Source organism: Pongo pygmaeus, chromosome 17 (assembly GCF_028885625.2).
Source record: "Pongo pygmaeus isolate AG05252 chromosome 17, NHGRI_mPonPyg2-v2.0_pri, whole genome shotgun sequence".
Lineage (NCBI taxonomy): Eukaryota > Metazoa > Chordata > Mammalia > Primates > Hominidae > Pongo > Pongo pygmaeus.
In genome coordinates, this window is record NC_072390.2 from 51131418 (window position 1) to 51153072 (window position 21655).

The window sequence follows — 21655 nt, forward strand, 5'->3', positions numbered from 1 at the left end:
ATCCACCAAGGTCTCGGGACAGATTGAAGAAAGACCCTGAGCAGGGCTGTTTTTTGCCTCTGAAGGCTGCCTTCCTGAAATCTCATGAGGGGACTATGCTTAGTTCCTGCTGTTTCCACAGTTCTTAGAAAAATGCAGCCTATCTTCATCCTAGTTTCTCTGTCAACTTCTGCTCTGTCAACTTCTGAGGGACATTTAAAGCAACGAATATTGGCCGGGCGTGGTGGCTCACGCCTGTAATCCCAGCACTTTGGGAGGCCGAGGCGGGTGGATCATGAGGTCAGGAGATCTAGACCATCCTGGCTAACACGGTGAAACCCTGTCTCTACTAAAAATACAAAAAAGGCAGGGCGTGGTGACTCACGCCTGTAATCCCAGCAATTTGGGAGGCCAAGGCGGGTGGATCACGAGATCAGGAGATTAAGACCACGGTGAAGCCCCGTCTCTGCTAAAAAATACAAAAAAAAATTAGCCGGGCGTGGTGACGGGTGCCTGTAGTCCCACCTACTCTGGAGGCTGAGGCAGGAGAATGGCGTGAACCCGGGAGGCGGAGCTTGCAGTGAGCCGAGTTGGCGCCACTGCACTCCAGCCTGGGCGACAGAGCGAGACTCCATCTCAAAAAAAAAAAAAAAAAAACCGGGCGTGGTGGCGGACGCCTGTAGTTCCAGCTACGGGAGGCTGAGGCAGGAGAATTGTGTGAACCTGGGAGGCGGAGCTTGCAGTGAGCTGAGATCGCACCACTGCACTCCAGCCTGGGGGACAGAGCGAGACTCCGTCTCAAAAAAAAAAAAAAAAAAAAAAAAAAAAGCAACGAATATCTGTGGCTTAGAATAAAGTTTTTTTTTTTGTTTTTTTTTTTTTTGAACACAAAGTCAAGGTATACACAAAAACTGGTGAGAAGCCTCATAGTCTGTAGTTATCGCTAGATCCATTTCTTTTACACCTGAATAAATCTGTAACCCCAGTTACTAATTGTGTTTTTTTCTGTTGATGTTTGTACTCTGCAGACTTGAATTCCATTATGTTAAACTACTCCATGTTTCAGCAGAAATAATATGCTTGACCCTTTAATATTTATTTGATTCTAAAACAAAATAGCAAAATAATGGCTTATGTATTAAGGTACTAGCCCATAGTCCAGCTTCTTGGTTATATTAGGGATCCATGAGCTATACTTTGTACTCCTTCTAATCTTTGCATGCTACAGGGACAATAAATACTTTCCTGTCTAACTTTGGGTTCTCACCATGGAAACATCGGAGTAACAGCTGGGCTCTGTTAGATGTCTTTTCATTCTCTTGGCTGGTAAAAATCTTTTGCAGAAACTTTTTTAAAAACTTAATGGCTAACAAAACTCTGCTTTTAAGTGAAATCACTGATTCAGGTTGGCCAGATATTTGTCTTAACTGATTACGATTGCTAATTGGAAGTTTTCAAATGTTACCTTGGGCCCTTGGTGACCTAGAAACAGCCTTAAAGTTAACAGAAAGTGTGAGTCACTGTGAGGCCAAGATCAAACTGCAATTTAAGGATTCAGTAACATAGAAGGCTGCAGACCAAGACCAGAGGGCCACGTTCTTTACCATAAATGTAACAAAATATTTCTATGAATATCTTATATGTCCTATGCATTTTATGGAACTAAATGGGACAGTTTAAATGTCTGCATTTTATCTAAACCTTAAGACAGCTTTTTGACTAGTTGCCACAAATGGGTCATAAGGCACTGCTCCTCCAGGCTTTCAGGACAACAGGCAAGTCTGGGGTGACTGGGCTCTGGGCTGGTCTTCTGGGAGCCGTACGCAGCCTCGTCCAATATGAGGCATTATTTTTCTCTGTGCTGTGTGAAAGAAGGATTGACAAGCACGGTTCAGGAACCCTGCTTCGAAGGAACTGTGCCGTGATGAAAACAGTTTAGATTCTGCTTTAGTTTCATGGGGTAGCCTGGCATGTTATAAAGGAGTCTGGCCTGGACGTTATGAGATCAGAGTTCTTACTGGCAACCTGTTTGGCCTTGCCCTCTCTAGACCCCATCCTTCTTCTCTGCAACGTGGGGAGATCTGTGAGGTCATCTCCAAGTAATTGTCAATCTTGCCCTTGGATCATCCATAGCAAGAGCCTCTGTGCCGAATGCTGTGCTAGGTCCTCAGGGCCATGGAACTGCAGCAGGCAGCAAATACTTACTGGATGTCCCTTGGAGCCAGGGCTCTGGGCAGGGTCTCCTGGAGAAACAGAGCAGGAAAAGTAACTCTAGTCAGGAAGAATGGCTCTTGCAAGGGCTCCAAGAATGAATTGCCCTTGGTGTTGGGTGGAAGCTTGATATATCAGTAGACTGTGTAAGACTGGGGTGAGGAGGTTCACGAAGGGAAAGTGGAAGATGAAGTTGGAGAGGTGATAAGGGATTAGAGATTAGCTAGGCAAATTAGACTTGATCCTAGGTCAGTAGACATGTTGCACAAGGGAATGTCATGTACAAAATTCCATCTTGTCCCTTACTCAGGTCCTTTTTGGCTTTAAACAGCCAAGTTTTGCTTCAACAGCATGGCAGAATCTTTTTGGGTAACTTGGGCCCCATGGGTTGAATACTTCCTGCTACAGTGAGTTGTTTAGTGTCTCTTCCCTCACTGGTCTGCAGTCCAAGGGTGGGGACTTCGTTTAGCCACTGCACCCCAGCATCTTTGCACATAAGTGCTCAATAAAATTTGTTAAGCAGGGCACGGTGGCTCATGTCTATAATCCCAGCACTTTGGGAGGCCAAGACAGGTGGATCACTTGAGGTCAGGAGTTCGAGACCAGCCTGGCCAACATGGTGAAACTCTGTCTCTACTAAAATTATAAAAATTAGTTGGGTGTGGTGGTGCATGCCTGTCATCCCAGCTACTGAGGCTGAGGCAGGAGAATCGCTTGAACCCGGGGGATGGAGGTGGCAGTGAGCCAAGATTGTGCCACTGCACTCCAGCCTGAGCAACAGAGCGAAACTCGGTCTCAAAAAAAAAAAAAAATGTTAAATAGAGGGAGATAAAGCCCTTGCCCCATAATTACACTGCTTTTTTAGTAAACGAATGCAGGAACAGAAAACCAAATACTGCATCTTCTCACTTATAAGTGGGAGCTAAATGATGAGAACACATGGACACATAGAGGGGAACAACAGATACTAGGACCTACCTGAGGGCAAAGGGGGAGGAGCGAGAGGAAGAGAAAAAAATAACTATTGGATATTAGGCTTAGTACCTGGGTGAAGAAATATGTACAACAAACCCTTGTGATGTCGTTTACCTATATAACACACATGCGTATGTGTCCCTGAACCTAAAATAAAAGTTTAAAAAAACTGTTTCGTTACATATTTTAAAAATCCTAATTGTAGGCCGGGCGCGGTGGCTCATGCCTGTAATCCCAGCACTTTGGGAGGCCGAGGCAGGTGGATCACGAGGTCAGGAGATCGAGGCCATCCTGGCTAACATGGTGAAACCCTGTCTCTCCTAAAAATACAAAAAATTAGCCGGGTGTGGTGGCGGGCGCCTGTAGTCCCAGCTAGGAGGCGGAGCTTACAGTGAGCTGAGATAGCGCCACTGCACTCCAGCCTGGGCAAAACAGCGGGACTCTGTCTCAAAAAAAAAAAATTTTTAAAACCTAATTGTACAGAGTTGGATTAATTATAATCCTTGGTTCATGACACATTGTCATCACTGATCTTTGCATGATTATCTTCTAGTTTATTTTATATAATATTTACGAATATAATAGAACATCAAGGAGACTATGACCAAACTTAAAAAGCAAGGTGTAACTTCTAACTTCCATCTCTGTGCTTCCCAATCTCCCATCCCTAGGCCTGGGTAACCAATACTTAAATATGTGTTTATCACTGTCTTCCGGGGTTTTATTGTGGGGGTTTTTTTCAGTATTTTTTTTACTTTTTTTTTCTGTACTTCAATGGACATATTTTTTAAAGTATTATTACACATATATGACACATTAGATTATATAATTCTGATTTTCTGTGCTTTGTTGTAAAATGTATGTCTTTCTTGGACTTGTTTTGGTCACTCAGTGTTACATTTCTGGTGGTCGTCCATATTGTCATGTGAAGCTGGCAATATGGATTTTCACTGCCTGGAATTTACCACAATCTTTATCTATTTTTTCCCTTCGGTGGGCATTTGGGTCATTTCCAGCTTTTGACAATTACAGATAGTGCTGCTGAGAACATTATTGGACTCTCATCCTAGTTCACTGGTGCTTCAGTATCCCTAGGGAAGGTTTCTCAACCTCAGCACTGTTGACGTTTTGAACTGAATAATTCTTTGTCATGGGGGCTGTTCTGTGCATTATGGGATGTTTTACAGCATGTTTGTGTCACCCCACTAGATGCCAATAGCACTCCCTGCCCTCCACCCCTGTTGTGACAACTAAAAATGTCTCCAGATATTGACAAATGTCCCCTGGGGGCGGGGGCAAAATAACCCTGGTTCAGAATCACTGCCCTAGGGTATAGCAATACGACTTTTAGGTCATGATATTAATGTTTAATTTTGCAAGATAGTGTTAATTATTTTGTCAGGTTAAACCTATATATCCTTGTATCAACAATATATAAGTTAGTTGACTTGCATTCTTTTCGTCACTTGGTATCATTAGACTTCTGATTTTACCAAGTAGATAGAAAATGGTATCTCACTGTGGCCTTAATTTATAGTGCCCTGATTGATAATCAGAATAAAATAGCTCTTCATACTAGTTTGTTGGCTGTGTTCATGTATTTTGTTCATTTTTAGAGTTGTGTTTTTGAAGTTTAAAATATATTTTCATATATTCTTGATTTGAGTTTGTCTGTTAGATATATTGCAAATGTCTGCTCCCAGTGTATTGCTCAACTTTTTCTCATTCTGATTGCTTTGGTCTTAGAACATACTTTAACATTATTTTGGATGTTTGTATAGTGTTTCTGAAAGAGCTCAGCAACATTCATTTTCCTTTTGGTGTTTGGAAGCCTGAGAAACATGACCCATTAGCCTGAGACCCAAATCCGAGACATTACATTGGCTTTGTTGGAAACTACACCCCGAAGAACTGGTCAGGCTGCAGGCCTCTGGGTTGCTTTTCCAACTTGAAAACGGTGACCTCAAATCTGGGACTGTTTGTGGTGAAAAGGAAGATACCTAATGGATTCGGAACAGGCCTGGGCCCTGGAGTAACTCCTTATCAATCACAAGCAAAAGACCTGTGGAGGTATTGGAAAGCCAAAGGCCAAACACCCAGAATTCCTTAGCACAATATAAACACAAGTTACACTTTATAAGAAAATCTAGTTTGAGAAAATGCAAAGTTGTCAGAATTAATTATTCAGTCTTAAATATTATTAGCATAAAAATCATTTCATTTGACTGATTTTATCATAGACTGGAACTAAATAAAATCAAGCCTCGAAAGTCCTGTGCCCTAGGAGAGGATATTTCCTTCTCTACCCCTTTGCATTATAGGCAAGGCCAGTGCTCTGGTCATAGGGCATCCTGGACGTAGGCCCTCCAAGTGGGTCATTGTGCTGTCCGCCCTTGGTTCTGCCCTGCCACTTGTGATAGCAAAGCTACAACACACACATCATATGAAGATTTATTGTGGGATCTGAGGATGTTGAGCCCAAAGAGAAGACAGCTTGGGATGTAGGTTCAGATAGCTGTCTTTAAATATCTGTGAGACACCCATTTGGAAAAGAGATGGATCAAAAAGACAAAGTGCTTTTACATATTAATGCATTCCTCCTAGGGGATAGGTAATGTTAGTCCCCCATGTAGGGATGAGTAAAGTGGGGTCCAAGGTCACAGGGCTCAAAAGCGGTGACTCTGAAGACCAGACCCAGGCAGTCTGGCTCCAGAACCTCTCCAGCTGTACCTGGGAGAGTAAATGGAATCAAGGAATTTTGGAGGGAGGGGCTCAGTGTTTTGTTTTAAAGAGGAGAGGCCCATGGGTTGGCAAGGTGGAGGGCATTTTGTGTGGACCAGAAGTAATAACACCCGCAAACTCCTGATCAAGCTGAGGGAAGGTGGCCTCATGATGGAGGTTGTAGTTATAGTTTGGCGGCTGTGGGAGCAGATGGAGGAAAAGAAGACAGAGGCTGGTAGGGGGTGGTGTATGAGGGTGTACTATGCCAAGCTCAGAAGGATGGCTGAGTCCGGGCATGGTGCCTCATGCCTATAATCCCAGGACTTTGGGAGGCTGAGGTGGGTGGATCACTTGAGGTTAGGAGTTCGAGACCAGCCTGGCAAACATGGTAAAAACTCATCTCTACTAAAAATACAAAAATATCCAGCCATGGTGGCATATGCCTGTAGTCCCAGCTATTCGGAAGGCTGAGGCACGAGAATCACTTGAACTCAGGAATCAGAGACTGCAATGAGCCAAGAGGGCGAGATTGTGCCACTGCACCTCAGCCTGGGTGACAGAGTGAGACTCTGTCTCAAAAAAAAAAAAAAGGAAGGATGGCTTAGATGTGCTTGTTTGTGGCTTCTGCCATGACAGGAAGGATGCTATCTCACTGCTCTCCTTGTTTCTACTAGAGGCACCCCGAGTCCAGATCCATCTCTCCCTTCTTAGTTACATAATTCTCAATCCCTCTACCTACCTCTTTATAAGGCCTGTATAACCTTGATTTCAAAATCTGACAAGCACGTTATAGAAAGGGGAATTACAGATCAATCTCTTCCCAAAATAGGTAAAAAATTCTTAATAAATTAAGAAATAGAATCTAGCTGTATATAAAAAGATAATACATTACAACAAAATGTGTTATCTTTGTTAAGTTTATTCATGGTATGCAAGGTTGGTTTAACATTTTTTTAAAAAAAGCAGTCTTTGTAGCACTTTAACAGAAAAAAGGAAAAATCATATGATTATCTTAAATGCAGGAAAGGCATTTGACAGAACTTTAATACTTGTTTATAATAAAGATTTTTAGCAAACTAGGATTAGAAGGAAATTTTTTAGTGAAGGCTATCTACCAAAAAAATCCATGACAAACCTTATACTTTTCCCTGAGATTTGGAACAAGAAAAGGAAGCATCACTGTCTCCATTTCTTTGTAATGTTGGAGGTCCTAGCAAGTGGAGTAGGGCAAGGAAAAGGAAAGGCAGATGAATTAGAAAGAAGTAGGTAAAGCCATCATTATTTAGTGATGAAATGATTGTCTACAGAGGAAATCTAAAAGAAGCTCTAGAAACAGTACAATAAATTTAGAAAAATTGCTGGATACAAGCAAAATTTACAAAAAGTTAATTTTATTTCTATATACCATCAACAAATAGAAAATAAAATTTAGAGTTCAATAATATGTACAGTAGCATCCAAATTTATACCTAAAAATAAAGCTATCTAAGACCTCTGTAAAATTTTAAACACTATTAAGAGAAATTAAGATAGCAGTAAGATTAGGTCTAAATAAAGGCCATATATATCACAACCATAGATTAAAAAACATAGCAAAGATGTCAGTTCTTCAAATTTCAACATAAACATAAATTCAACATAATCCCTATCAATAGTACCGCAAAAAACAATTTGACTTGTGAGAAAAAGTCCAGAAATCTACAAATGTATATTTTAATGTATATTAACCTGATTTGTGAACAAGATACTGAAGTGGAGTGAGGCCCTTTACTAAATGGTTCTGGGCCAATTGCATATCGACGTAGGGAAAAAAATGTATCTGACCCCTATCTTACATGATAACAAAAATCAATTAGAGATGGACTCTACAAATGTAAATGTGAAAGTTAGTGAAATAAAGCTTTTAGAAGGACACATAGACTATCTTTAAGACCTGGTGTAAACAACAACAACAAAAAATTAACACACAAAGGCATTAGCCATCAAAGATAAACAGGACATTATTAAGAACTTCTATTTATTAAAAGATGACATGAAGTGAATGAAAGACAATAGAGAAGGGAAAGATGTTTACAGAACATATAAATGACAAAGGGCAAATGATACTAAACGCACTTCTTCGGCCGGGTGCGGTGGCTCATGCCTGTAATTCCAGCACTTTGGGAGGCCAAGGCGGGTGGATCACCTGAGGTTGGGAGTTTGAGACCAGCCTGGCCAACATGATGAAACCCCATCTCTACTAAAAAAAAATACAAAAAATTAGCTGGGCATGGTGGTGGGTGCCTGTAATCCCAGCTACTTGGGAGGCTGAGGCAGGAGAATCGCTTGACCCGGGAGACAGAGGTTGCAGTGAGCCAAGATCGTGCCACTGCACTCCAGCCTGGGCAACAAGAGCAAAACTTGGTCTTCAAAAAAACACTTCTTCAAATAAAAAAAAAAAAAGACAATTCATTTTCTTTAATGGGCAAAAAATTACTTGGACACTTCAAAGAAGAGCATATCCAAGTGGATATTAAAAGTGTGACAGTGTGCCCAACTTCATTAGTCATCAGAGGAAGCAAACTAAAAGCACAGTAAGACATCACTACACACAGATCGATGGCTAAAATGAAATAGACACAATTATCAGATCTTGGCAAGAATGTAAAACAACCAGAATGCTCATCTACTACTTTTGGGGATGGTAATCCGTCCCATCATTTTTTTAAATGGCAGTTTTTAATAAAGATGAACCCAAGCATATCTTATGAACCAAAAATTTCATCCCAAGATATAGTACACAGTAATATATACATATGTTCACCAGAAGACATGTACTACACTGTTTATGACAGCAGTATTCAAAATAGCCCCAGATTGAAGGGTACCCAAGTGTCATCAGAAGTAGAATGGGTAAACTACTGGAATACAGCCATAAGAAGGAATGATCTTCAAGTATACGTAACTATGTCAATGAATCCCACAGGTGTAATGTTGAACAAAAGATAGGCAGATTATGATTCCTTTTAGATGGATAATAAAACCAGGCAAAGCTAACTTACACTATTTGATGCGGGGTGGGAGAGGGAAGCAATTGGAAAGGAGCATTAAGGGGATGCTGGTTAGATAGGTGTGTTTGTTTTGTGAAAATTCAGTGGTTTGTGTACTTTTCTGTATGTATTTTGTATGTTGGTAAAAAGGAAAAAACAGCTGAAGGACAGTGGGATGACAGAGTTAAAGATCCTGGTAGATGATGCCTGGAGTGAGACATGGTGGATCTGTAAGGACTGAAAGCAAGAAGGTGCTGGGGACGTTGAGAAAGTAGAGGATGTACATGCATTAGGAAGGTGAAGAATTTGGGTGGGAGGAAAGGAATGAGAGATTTGGGTGAATGGGGGCTTGTGGTCAGGGGTGGGAAGATTGGATATAAGATTTCCAAGGTGGGCTAGTTATGTATGATGGTGAGGTCTAGAGTGGGAGGGGCTAAAGGTGGAGGTCACTGGAGTTCAGCAAGGCAAGGGATTGAGAAGCCCAGCAGGGCATTGAACAGGTGTTCCATGTGGACCATGACCACATAAATCGGATGTTGACAGGACTTAGAGACCAGAGAAAGAGAATGTCCCAGTTTTTAAAGTTTTTAGTCTGTACTTAGCTGCAAGGACAAAACCCAATTGAAACCACCCTAAGCAACAACGAGAATTTATTATCTTCCATTAGTGAAAGGCTAGGGTAGAGCTCCAGAATTGCTGGATACAGGCATTAAAATGGTCAGGGGGACTGCTTTCCTCTCCTTTTCTCCCAGTTTCAACTGTGTTTTTCTTGGACTCAGGGTGTCGTTATAGTGAGTCATCCCTGATGGTACCAGGAGAAACCCCAGGTGTGATATGAATTGGCCCCACTTGGACTATGTGCTACCCTTGAAGTGGGAGTGGAACTGCACCCCTGAAACACACTCATTGAGAATCAGGGGTGGCCATTCGTTGAGAATGAGGGGCGGGATACCAAAACCATAGGTCTACCATAGAGGTTAGTCCATGCCAAATTGGCCTGACCCTTGGTGATTTCTAATCAAGAGGGATGCAGTAAAGATGTGAGGACTCTGGTTGCTGCAGCAGCTGGTCATCACCAAAAACCTTTACTGGATGATTCTGTGTGGAGGAGAAAAACCACAGAGGAGGTCTGCCCATGGCCAGAAGCTTCTCTGAATTGCATGTAGGGGGTGCAGAGTAGTGGCATCTAGCCAGCTTGACAAAGAAATTTGGCCTTTTCTGCTTTCTTACATCTCCACCCGACGTTTAAAGTCCCACATTTCAGAACTGTCTCTTGTCTCCTAGTAGACTGAGTGTGCTTTTCTTCATTTCAGCCAGCTGGTTTTTTTTTTTTAATTATTATTACTTCATTGTTGTTGTTGTTTGCTTCATCTTCCTGTTTGTCTGTAATGCTCATCTCACTTTTCCATGTTGTCTGTGTGCATTTCTCTTTTCCTGGCTTTGTCTCAGGGAGGAGGAGGAGGAAGAGGAGCAGCCAATCACGGAGCCCAATTCCGAAGAAGAGAGAGAGGATGATGCTTCCTGTCAGGGCAAGGACAGGTACCTAGGACTGGAGCCTCCCAAGCTCACACTAAAAGTGGGAGACTCCTTCCTAATGATAGTTCACTGCCTTCTAGTGGCCACCTCCCTTCCTCATTGATTCCCACTTGCAAACTCTTACTTACCCTGTTCACAGAGCCACAGAACCACTGGTTTTGTAGAAATAGCTGAGCATGTTTTCATTAGAGAACTGCACTTTTTATTGAAATCCTACCTTCCTAACCACACTTTATGGAAAAAAATCGCTGGTTTTCTCCTCACATTTCCCTCCCTCATTGAATGCTTTAGCTCAACCAGATTGATGGTGACTAAAAAGGCTCATCTCCCCTAAGAAGATTCTTGCCCTTTCAGCATTGCAGTAAGAAGAATTCCATGTGTTCCTTTCTTCCTGATTTTACCAGCACAATATTAGCTAAAATGTGTGGATAACTACTATATTAATGATTCATGTTTGTTTTTTATCCAAACAGGAGCATTTTCACCCCATGCATCATAGCAAAATTTCCCAGTATTTATTTTCACACCCAAGACAACTAACATATAACTCTACAGCCCTTTGGGGAGTTTGCTGTCATCTACTCACCTCCTCCGCACGGTGCTTTCTTTCTATCCTCAGGCAATGCTGACAGACATGGGCACCTTGCAGATATTTTTAAATTCTGTAGATATTTTCCCCAAATGATCTCTGTATAAAACAGTAAAAATTGCTCATGGTTAGTTTCATTTTCCAGTATTCAGAAATAATTCTAAAATTGAATGGTTTTCTTAATTGATTGCCACTGCAAATGGACATTTTTACTTTTTTTTTCCTACAAATAAGCAAAATCAAATGGATCTTGGATGAATCCGAGTAAAATCTTTGCCAACTTTAGATTTAATGGAGTCTTTGCTACTGATGCCTCATCTGCCAGGCTAGCAGTGCGCACACAAGTTCTCAGATGGGCTCATTTGACACTCAGACTCCTGCCATGCCCAGGGGTCATAGAATCTTCTCTGAACTGACAAACTAATGATTGCTTGCCCCTATTTGGAAATGACTGAGAAGAAGCCAGCAGGATGTGGAGAGAAAAGGAATGAGCTGATGATAGAGAATTAGTTCAGGAAAGATCAGCATGAAACAGAGCCCCTGCCGTGCTTAGAGCTAGTGATTGATTACTTAGAAGTGCTCTGGGAAGGGAGGATGTTTGGTCGTCATCCCACCTTCAGTTGAAAATGAGCTGTAGGAAATTCTGTAGGCTATCACTGAAACAGGGATATGCCTCCCTATTTGCTGAAAGGTGCACGTTCTGCCCACCTGCACAAACCCTTAAACCCTCAGGTATGCACATGCTTCTGCACCTTCAGACCAGATGGAAGAATCTGGCTGGAAAAGGCGGCCTTCAAAGGCATCCTCATTAATGGTGTGCTGTCTCTACCTAGGATTTTTATTATACAGGTAGATGATTGTTTATCTTATGCCTGGAAGAGTCTCTGACTCCACAAAGTGATGCCGGAGGGTATCCTTTACCAGAGACCATTAGGCTTTTCAGTTTTAGGAAATAAACATGTGCATGTTAAATACCAGAGCTTGATCTTGGTAGTACCTAGGTATTCATTAACCTTCATCTGGATGTTATTTGTTCTCTGGCGTAAACTTCTGAGACCATAAAGGATTTCCCCTTCCTTCTGTTGGGTTAGTGTCTCTGCCGCCCCGCTTCCTGCTGGCTTCTGCTTAGTGTGTGCTCCCCGCCTGAGGCACTGCCCTCAGCTCGCTACAGCATGGCCATCCTCCCATCAACCCAGGGAAACTGTTGTGTGCCTGCCCTTATGTACAAGTAGAGCTCTGAATTTGAGGTGGGAAAGAAAACAGCTCACATTCCGTGTTCACACGAACATGGCTGGGAGTCAATTTCTCTGAGAGAGGACTGGAAAAATGCAAAGTTTAACATAGATTCCCAGGTTATAAATGTATGTGTTAAAATATCCAAGTGTCTAAATCCAGCCCCCTGAAGATGGAAAGCTCTTTTTGTAGTTTTATAATATTTAATTGACAAATTAAAAATTATATATAATGCCAGGCGTGGTGGCTCATGCCTGTAATCCCAGCGCTTTGGGAGGCCAAGGCAGGTGGATCACTTGAGGTCAGGAGTTCGAGTCCAGCTTGACCAACATGGTGAAACCTCATCTCTACTAAAAATACAAAATTAGCCAGGTGTGGTAGCGCATGCCTGTAATCCCAGCTACTTGGGAGGCTGAGGCAGAAGGGTTGCTTGAACCTGGGAGGCAAAGGTTGTAATGAGCCAAGATCACTGGGGGCAACAAGAGCAAAACTCTGTTCAAAAAACTCTGCTCAAAAAAAAAATTTATATATTTAAGGTTTACAAAGTGATAATTTGATATATGTATACATTGCATAATGGTGACCACAATCAATGAACATGTCTATCACCTCCCATAGTTACTGTGTGTGGAGGGGCTGAGGTCAGGATTTTATACCTGGAACTGTGGCACAATCAGGCCTGTCTGAAGGCGTCTGAATGTCACAGGTGTAGTGGGAGGCCCTGGAGAAAGTATGAAATGGGCAAAATTTGTCTTTTTTGTCCTGGCCCCTCTTTTTAGCTCTTTGCCTTCCTCGCTGGCATTTTTTCTCCTTTTCTCTTAGCCATACTTGTTTTCACGAAAGGTTCTGGGAGCAGTCACTAAAGTGCATGGCTTTGTGGGATACCTCTTCCTCAAGGTTGGGCTTTTTAGCAGGAGGACAGATCTGCTATTTGACCAAGACAGAGATGAAGTTCCAGTCGTGGAAATTCAGATGCCAACACAAGCAGCAGGGAGAAACATGGGAGGGGCCGGGTGCAGAAGAGTCTTTGGGGCTCCAGTAAATTACCAAAGTCTCTTGCGCCTAGAGGCCAGGTTTGGCCTGAGAGCCACCTCCTTGCCGTCTATAAGTCTTACCTTCTGGTTTGACAAACTTGGCATCTCAGGATTGCTTGGGCAAACCAAAGCTTCTGGTGACAGGCTTTTATGCTGCAGTTCGAGAAACACAGCTTGACTCTGAAGTGAGTGATAACAGTACAGAAGTGGCTTTTTGCCTGTTTCTCTTTTTCCTAACCTTGGCTCCCTCTCTCCCAAATCTTTTATTCTTCTTCCTCCTCCTCCCTGCTGGCCCAACAGCAAGGTCAGCGCTGCCTCAGGGCAGAGCCCCACTGGAAAGGATGCTGCTCCCAAGAGCTCTGCCCTCCCTGCTGTCTCGAATGCCAGCTCGCAGGGAAAGCCGCTTCTGGCTGGCACTGCAGGCGGGACCACCTGGCGCAGTGGGTCCTCTGGGTCTGAGGCCACCCCATCTGCCCTCCTGTCACCCCCTGCCTCAGCTGCTCGGCCCTCCTCTGCCACACCAGGCTCCCTGAAGGTGTCACCGACCATAGACAAGCTGCCCTACGTGCCCCACAGCCCCTTCCACCTCTTCTCCTATGACTTTGAGGACTCCCCCCTGTCCACCAAGGAGAAGGAAGCAGAGTCCCAGAAGGAAAACAGGTAGATTTGCTCACCTAGAGGCTTGTTTGAGATTAACTCGGGGAGGAGAACACAGTGTGTTAACTGCACCCCTTGGCTTGGCTTCTGCCGTGTTTTTTGTGGATTTCAGCCCAAGCAGGGAGCAGTTGTGGCATAAACTAAGTTGCTGACCCCTGACTAAATAATGACCAGTGTTTACATAAGATGCAGAGAAAATTGTCATCTGCTTGAATTAAGGGGATCATTTGTTAAAATATGATTACTAATAATGGGTTTTTAAATGTAAGGTTTTACATATGTATAATGTGTCCAAATTTATACATCTTTGTACCAAGCCATGTGGCATGAAGTCTTTTTGACCCTGAAGAATGTATCAAAGTCCTTTGCTATCTTTCCGTGCCACATTGTGAGCGGGCTTTTCTTCCTTTGACAGTTCCTCTGATTCTGTCTCTTTGAGCACATATTCTGCCTCTGAGCCTTACCACTTCCGATCTTTCTCTTCTGATAGGTGGGTGTCTTTGTTTTCTTTCCCTTTTCTATAGCTTTCTGTTTTATATTCTAATGTATGCATTTTTTCTTTTCAAAGAATGCTAATATCTTCCTACGACGTGACACACAATTAGTTTGAACCACTTCATAGGTATTAATATAATTACGTTATTTTACTATGAACACTTAAATCTTATAAAAAATGGAGATGGGGGCAGAGGGAGGTGTGCAAATCAGAACTCCCCCAAGAATGTCTAACAGGTGTCTGCCTGTATTAATGCCTTTCACTGTTGCCTGCGTTATGAGCTCTCTGCCAGAGTAGGGAACTGGGAATAGAGTTGGCATATTTTGAACAATCAGTTGTCCAAAAATCAATAGCTGATCATTCTAATGACCATTCCATCTTAGATTAATTATAATAATAGTTGACATTTATTGAGCATTGTTTTTGAGCCACATCCTATATTTTCCATGAAATTAGTACTTTATTACTTTACCCTTGAGAGGTAGGTTCTATTACAAGCCCTTATTACACTGAGGAAACTGAGGCACAGAAAGGCTAAGTACCTTGACCAGAGTCACTCAGCTAGTATGTTGCGGAGCGGTTTCAACCCCAGGCAGCCTATTCCAGAGTCGTTTCCTAACCTGTATGTGGTGCTGCTGTCTGTCATTTAGGCAGTCAGTCACTTTCTCTCCTTACTGTATTCACCACACCGTGCCAAGGCAAGTCCTTGTCAGCAAGATGCTTTTGCCAGAGCCTGTGTTTGGGGGACCCCAGTCTGGGTGCCCTACTCAACATGAAGCTGCATCATGTTTTAAATGAAGGCTTATAAGACCTGAACCTTGAAGGAAGCTCCTTCATACCATGAAAATGACCAGTCTTTATGGGTATCAGACCTTTCATCTAATAAATAGGAGGACTAATCTAGATCTATGATCGTTAACAATTTTTGCTTAATGTATCTTAAAGAATTTTGAAGTTTCCCTCCAAGTTTTGAGAAGCCTGTCTACAGTTTTTTTAATTATAAGTTTAAATTGTTGATGTAATTTGTCTATTGTATATGTGCTTTATATTTTTTTCAAAACCTTGGGGCTTTAGATTTAACTGATTTAGTTCTGGAAAACACCTATGTATACCTACTTGGCAAAGCCAGTCCTTAGTCAAATGAGACTTAATTTCTGTCAGAAGAAGCCTAATTTCATGTTTCAGTTCAAATAAGCGAGCTCATACGCATCCCTGACAACAGTCTCATTTTTGGGGCCGATTCTCAGGTGGGCACGTAGACAGAGATGAGGTATGAGACCTTGCTTCTATTTTTTCCCCGGATAGATAAAGCTCCGTCTTCTCCCTCCAGCATACTTCTTAAGGAATTCCCTCAGGAGTGATGTTTTCCTTTGCTTGGTACCCTGGAGATTTTACAGCACAAGGCAGTGCCCCACACTGATTCCACCTGCTCAAGAGTTTTTTTTCTTTCTAAAAATGGAAGGTGATTTTGGAAGGAGAAGCTGGAAAGGACTGGGAGACCCTAGAAGCAGCATGGGAAGATCCATTTTTAAAAAGAGCAGATATGGAACTTCAGGATCTGAAAATTAATTTCCTCTTATTTCCAGAATGGCTTTGTATACCTCCAGGAGTTGTGAACTGAGCTGCTTTTTTTTTTCTTTTTTTTCTTTTTTTTTTTTTTGTAACCCAATCGTACTATCCCAATGAACCAAATTTGAATTCCTTGAAACTACAAGTTCTCTGCAGGTCTCTTCCGGGTCTACAGTTCCGGGATTGTTGTTATCTTTCACACAGTTTTTGTGGAATGAATCCAACATGACTCTTACACCTTCCAAGAACAATATCTATGTGCAAGTTAGGAGCTGAACATTTGACTGGAACAAAAATATGTTGGCGATCTCATCTTTCCCAGAGAGTGTGTTAGCCCACGGTGGTGATCCCGGTCTTTCTGGTGGTGGTCTCAGCCCTAATTGGGGCTTTCCTGGGCCCCAGATCCTTCCCATTTGGTCTGCAAGCTTCACCGCTATTTATAGTCCTGGGGGTGGGTGCAATAGAAACATGTAAGCTGTCCAGTTGAAGATACACGTAAATTGTAGGGAAAAAAAAAGCTGCTTGCTTGTGAAGGTTGACTTTGATTTAACTGAGCAAAGTTTGTAAACTTTTAAAATCACTTCTCCAACAGAAACTTGGATACTGTACAAGTATTGTTCCTATTGATTTTTCTAATGTTCACTTGCTGTGGTTTTCATGGGTCTGTGTGACCACAGATGGACTACTCAGTGGTTGACTGCAATTGAATGGGTTATAATAAAGACCGACCAGTTAGTCATTAAAAAGAACCCTCACCCTCCACACACACACAAAAAATGCTGAATAGTGAGTTGTATGATCTAGTTAGTTTGGCTGAAATTGAGAAGCAAAATTAGACTATGAGGCATTTGAATTAATTGCTTAGACATTAGGAAAACCAAAGGAGGGAAAAACACATTCTGCTTGTTTTATTTCCATAGCGTCATTTAAACACAATTTTAGCAAAGTGATCCTGTTAAAACATTCTGCAGGATGTCCACTTGTGGTGGGAAGGGAATTGTTTTAGCTGCTGGAGTAGGATGACAAGCTGAGCGTCCAGGCAGCTGCTGACACAGGCGTGGAGCCTGTGTGGAACAGGCTGCATCAGGGTCTCCTCTCGGAGAGTGCTAGGTGTCGTGGGGACAGTCTCCTTCCCCTCCCTCATTGCAGTGCTTGCTGCCTGGTTTCTTTCCCTCTTTGCTCATTGGCTTTCTCTCCCTTCTCTATTTCTGCCTTTGTATGTTCCTTTCATCCTTTGCTTTTGTGCTTCCTATGTGGCCTGTGGTTTGGGAGCCCTGTTGAAAAATTAAACCAACACTCACTTGGAGAAGCAATTAACCTGTTTGACATGTAGAGTGGTGGGTTTTTAAAGAGAAAATGAGTACTCGGAAACCAAGTCCCACAAAGATGATGTGTTCACAGAGGATAATGGAATAGAGTGGTATGCTCTGAGCCTCTCTCTGTCTGGCACTGAGAATATGCCAGCCATGTGACACTAAATAAATAAGGACAGCAACAGCCAAACTGACCAGAATTAGTAGCACAGGATAGATGTGGGTCATACCAATATTTTATTTTCCATAATAATAATGAAATTTCTTATTGAAAACTGAAATTTCATCTCTATATTCTTTTTTAAAAAATAGCCCATTTTTATAGTTTTTCCTACACTTAGTTTTTGACTTTTGAGTGTATTTTTGCACAGTTGTGATCAAACTGTGTATATTATATCCTGATGTTTTCATTTAGCTTATATTATCATTTTTCATGTTGTCACTTACAAAATTAGTAATCATTTTTAATGGTTGCATAATAGTCCATTGACAAATACTATATCGTACTTTCATAGCCATTTCCACATTGCTACCTGATTAAGTAGTTTTTAGTTTTCTACCATGATCTAAATAATGCTCCACTATTTGCAGGAACTTTCTCGAAAGAAAAAGGAAAAAAAGATAAATAATGCTTCAATAAGTATCTTCCTGTATGACATTTTCAGTATATAAATGACTATAAGATTATTTCCTTATGTTATCTTCCCAAAAGTTGACTTACTCTGTCAAAGGATACACTCATTTTGAAATCAGTTTGCTTTCCAGAAGGGATTCCAATTTCTGTCAATGGGCGTTTGGACTGGATTCTCCATGTGCAAGAAGCTCTTTGTGTACTTATAGTGACTGTTGGGGTCCCACACATTCTAATACAGTGTCCCTAACCAGTTTAGTGGATGGCGTGGGTCCTGCTCTGTGGCTGGGTAGGTTTGCAAGGCAAAGCTCTCTGAGCCTCATTATTTGTAAGTAATCCTGAGTGTCTGAGCCCATGCAAGGGCATCAAATGATGATTTGTTTTCTGAGAGTGCTCCGAGTGATGATAGCTAAATATGGTCTGCTAAAGGACGTCTAGTCTGAAAAACAGAAATCTAGAATTTTACAATCTTGAAATTTAACTTGTCAGACATGTCTGGAAAATCATCAAATCTCATGTAAACCTCATGACTGTAATTTTGGTTCAGGGGAAATGTTGGATGAAAACATGAATACATGCACCTCTAAGGAGCAGGCCAGTCCAGAAAGCCTGGGGACAGTTTCTCCTCAATCACTGAACATGGGATGGGATTACATTTAATCAATGAAATTGATATGGAAATACTAAAGTGGAATTTTAAATAAGATGTCTCTTTAGCCAACCATATGGTATTTCTTACAGACCTGTGATGGAATTAACACTAATTGTGCCACCGTGTGAGGCAAGAAAAATCTTCATGGTTCAAGTGAAATTGATTTGGATTTTTAATTTATGTTAGCAAATAATTTTAATGTACATTTTAAAAAACAGGAAATGTTAGGGTTTTGTTTAAACCCTCTGTCATAAATCTTGCTGCTTAATGGTTTTAGACTTTGGGAAACCCTTCTTATGAGAAATTATCAGAAAAAAACAGGGAACAAACCTGTTTAGGTAGAATTACCACTAACGGTGGTAGCATTTCCAGACCTGTTTCTCTTGCAAAAATTAAAATGGTTTGCTAAGTCTTATTTACTGACTTGTACTTATTTCTCTATCCTTTTTCCCCCAATTTAAACCTCTGCACTTCTTAGATACAGCAATTTTGGCAACAACTCTTATCACTCCTCAAGACCCTCATCTGGATCCAGTGTGCCCACCACCCCCACGTCATCCGTCTCACCCCCACAGGAGGCCAGGTTGGAAAGGTGAGTTCGACAAGCATGCTGACAGCTTCACAGTCCTCAAGTGAGGGGAATCAATTTGGTTAAGTGTGGTTAAAGGAAAAATATAAATAAAAGACATAACATGAAGTATTTTCCTTTACAGAACATTGTCCGAAGCCAGGAATATTTTCTCTTTCTTTCACACTATTTACTAAGCAAATATTTTATTAGAGGTGATATTTTAATATTATTGTCTCATCCCCCTACACACTTTCCATAGAAAGTATAAAAATGTCTTCTAAAATATTTGTGTGAATGTTTTGATTCATTCCTTAAAAACTGTTCTAGATTTTACGTAAACTCTGCAATTTGTTATATACACATCAATTTTCACCATTGAATGATTAAATCTATGTAAATCAGAAAGTAGTGGGCCCATTAAGGTGCTGTATAATTAATCCAGGACCTACCAGAAGAGAAAAGAGTTGTATGGGTACATGGAAGGAATTTAACTTGGCAAGAGTATTAGACCACCAGAAATTAACTGATTATGACTCCCAGAAGCAAATGATTGCCCAAGGATGTGTTTACAAGGGAAAGGTAAGACCTGTAATTTTAGAACAGTTAGAAAGTTACCCTTACATGGCAAGTGTGCTGAGTTAGAAAAGACTGGTTAGGATTCCAGCTCACTCACTTGGAAGTTATTTAATCCCCGAGGGTAAATGCCAATTACACCAACCCTTACCTTAGAGGGTGATTTTGATGAGCAAACAAAAGTCCACTCGGGAGTGCTGTGTGAAGCCCACCATGTGTATCTGGTGGAAGGGGTTAGTGTGGGAGATGATGGCATGTAACTTCCAGCAGCTCCTCATTCGTCAGGAATCTAGACATGAGCAACATCAGAGATCACTTGCCTCAAATCCCAAATTTAAAGCAACCTGCGTTCCATGTTTAGATCCTCTTCTATGTGTATTCTGAAGTATGTTTTGCCGAGTGCTGCTGGTGATTGGAGGTTTGGTTGGGTTGAGAGCAGTCAAGACCTTAAGCCCCGGGAGAAAGGGAGGTCCAATGGGGTTTGCCTAGTCACATGTCACTGTTAACTTCTAAGACGGCATGTAGATCCTACAGTGTCAAGCTCTCAGATTCCACAGTCCAGCGTGGTCCTGGGCTGAGCACACTCGGGCTAAGTTAGGTCTTGATAATAAGGTAACCATTTGATTACCCCGAAGACACCACTACCTGTCTGTAGTTCTGTCCTTTACCCTAGGGCACCTCCTGTTGGGATTAGCCGAAATTACCTGTAGTCCTGAAGAGGTCACCATACAGATGACCCTTGTCAAATGGGATGTAAGATTTGGGGCCAAGTGAGTAATATTGGAGTCTGACTGATACGACGTTGCACATCTTGCACCTGCCAGGCTGCCAGCTCCTCAGGGACTAGAACCAGGCTCTGTTCATTGGTGTGTTCCCTACAGTGCCTGGGGCCTGGCAATAGTAGAGTCACAGTAAACACTGGTGGAAGGATGGGGTGACTTAGCTGCTCACTGCTTGGGAACACTTTGGAGGTCTGTGAAGTTATAAAGTTATACAGACAGGGGTCCATGTGGCCCACAAGATTACCAAAGCCCTGGGCTTGGATGTTCTTCCCAGGTTCTGAAAGGGAAGCCCCAGCCTCTGCCTGCTTTTCTGCCACTGGAATCCCAGGTCCAGGTTTGGGCTAGAAGATCCAGGATCCAGAAGGACTCCTGTCTGTGTCTCCTTCTCTGCCTGGACTGGCTGAAGTGCCCCTGGGGATAAGGAGGGTGGGCAGTTAAACCAGGAATGGTGGAATTGGATCCCAGAGCCTGGGTGCGGTGGCTCACACCTGTAATCCCAACACTTTGGGAGGCCGAGGTGGGCGGATTACGAGGTCAGGAGTTTGAGACCAGCCCAACTAACATGATGAACCCCCATCTCTACTAAAAATACAAAACTTAGCCGAGTGTGGTGGTGCACGCCTGTTATCCCAGCTACTCAGGAGGCTGAGGCAGGAGAATCACTTGAACCTGGGAGGTGGAAGTTGCAGTGAGCTGAGATTGTGCCATCGCACTCCAGCCTGGGTGACCGCGAGACTGTGTCTCAAAAAAAAAAAAAAAAAAAAGACTTGGATCCCAGAGTGCCTTGAACATCCTGGGGAAGAGGCTGGACTTTATCCTGAGACTACTGGAGCTGTTCAAGTTTGGAAACAGGAGACAGGAGGCAACCAATTCTAATTTGTTAGTAGCATAGAACAAGCCACTGGGGTGAGGCTGCAGGAACAAGGGCTGCTGCGAGGCAGTGTCAGAGTCCAAGAGAGATGACCGTGCCCAACATGGCAGTGGCTGTGGGACTTGCCAGGAGCAGCAGATTTGGCAGAGTTGGCTGCCGCCTGGAGGGTAAGAGGAGACGCAAAATGAGTAGAGGTTCAGGTTTGCACGAGTGTATGGATGTTAGAAACAAGG

General features: G+C 42.3%; 1 protein-coding gene across 5 annotated transcripts in view; it reads left to right on the plus strand.

Moving 5' to 3' along the window:
- FHOD3 (formin homology 2 domain containing 3) overlaps nucleotides 1-21655 on the plus strand; it is a 507914-nt gene that overhangs the window by 356553 nt on the left and 129706 nt on the right. For 4 of the 5 annotated variants that reach the window (XM_054461096.2, XM_054461098.2, XM_063653601.1 and 1 more), the window contains exon 11: nucleotides 19104-19217. In XM_054461096.2, the coding sequence (XP_054317071.2) occupies nucleotides 19104-19217 (114 nt within the window). Of the gene's footprint in view, nucleotides 1-10364; nucleotides 10455-13607; nucleotides 13968-14379; nucleotides 14455-19103; nucleotides 19218-21655 lie in introns of all 5 variants that reach the window. The other variant, XM_054461095.2, reaches the window with a different exon arrangement.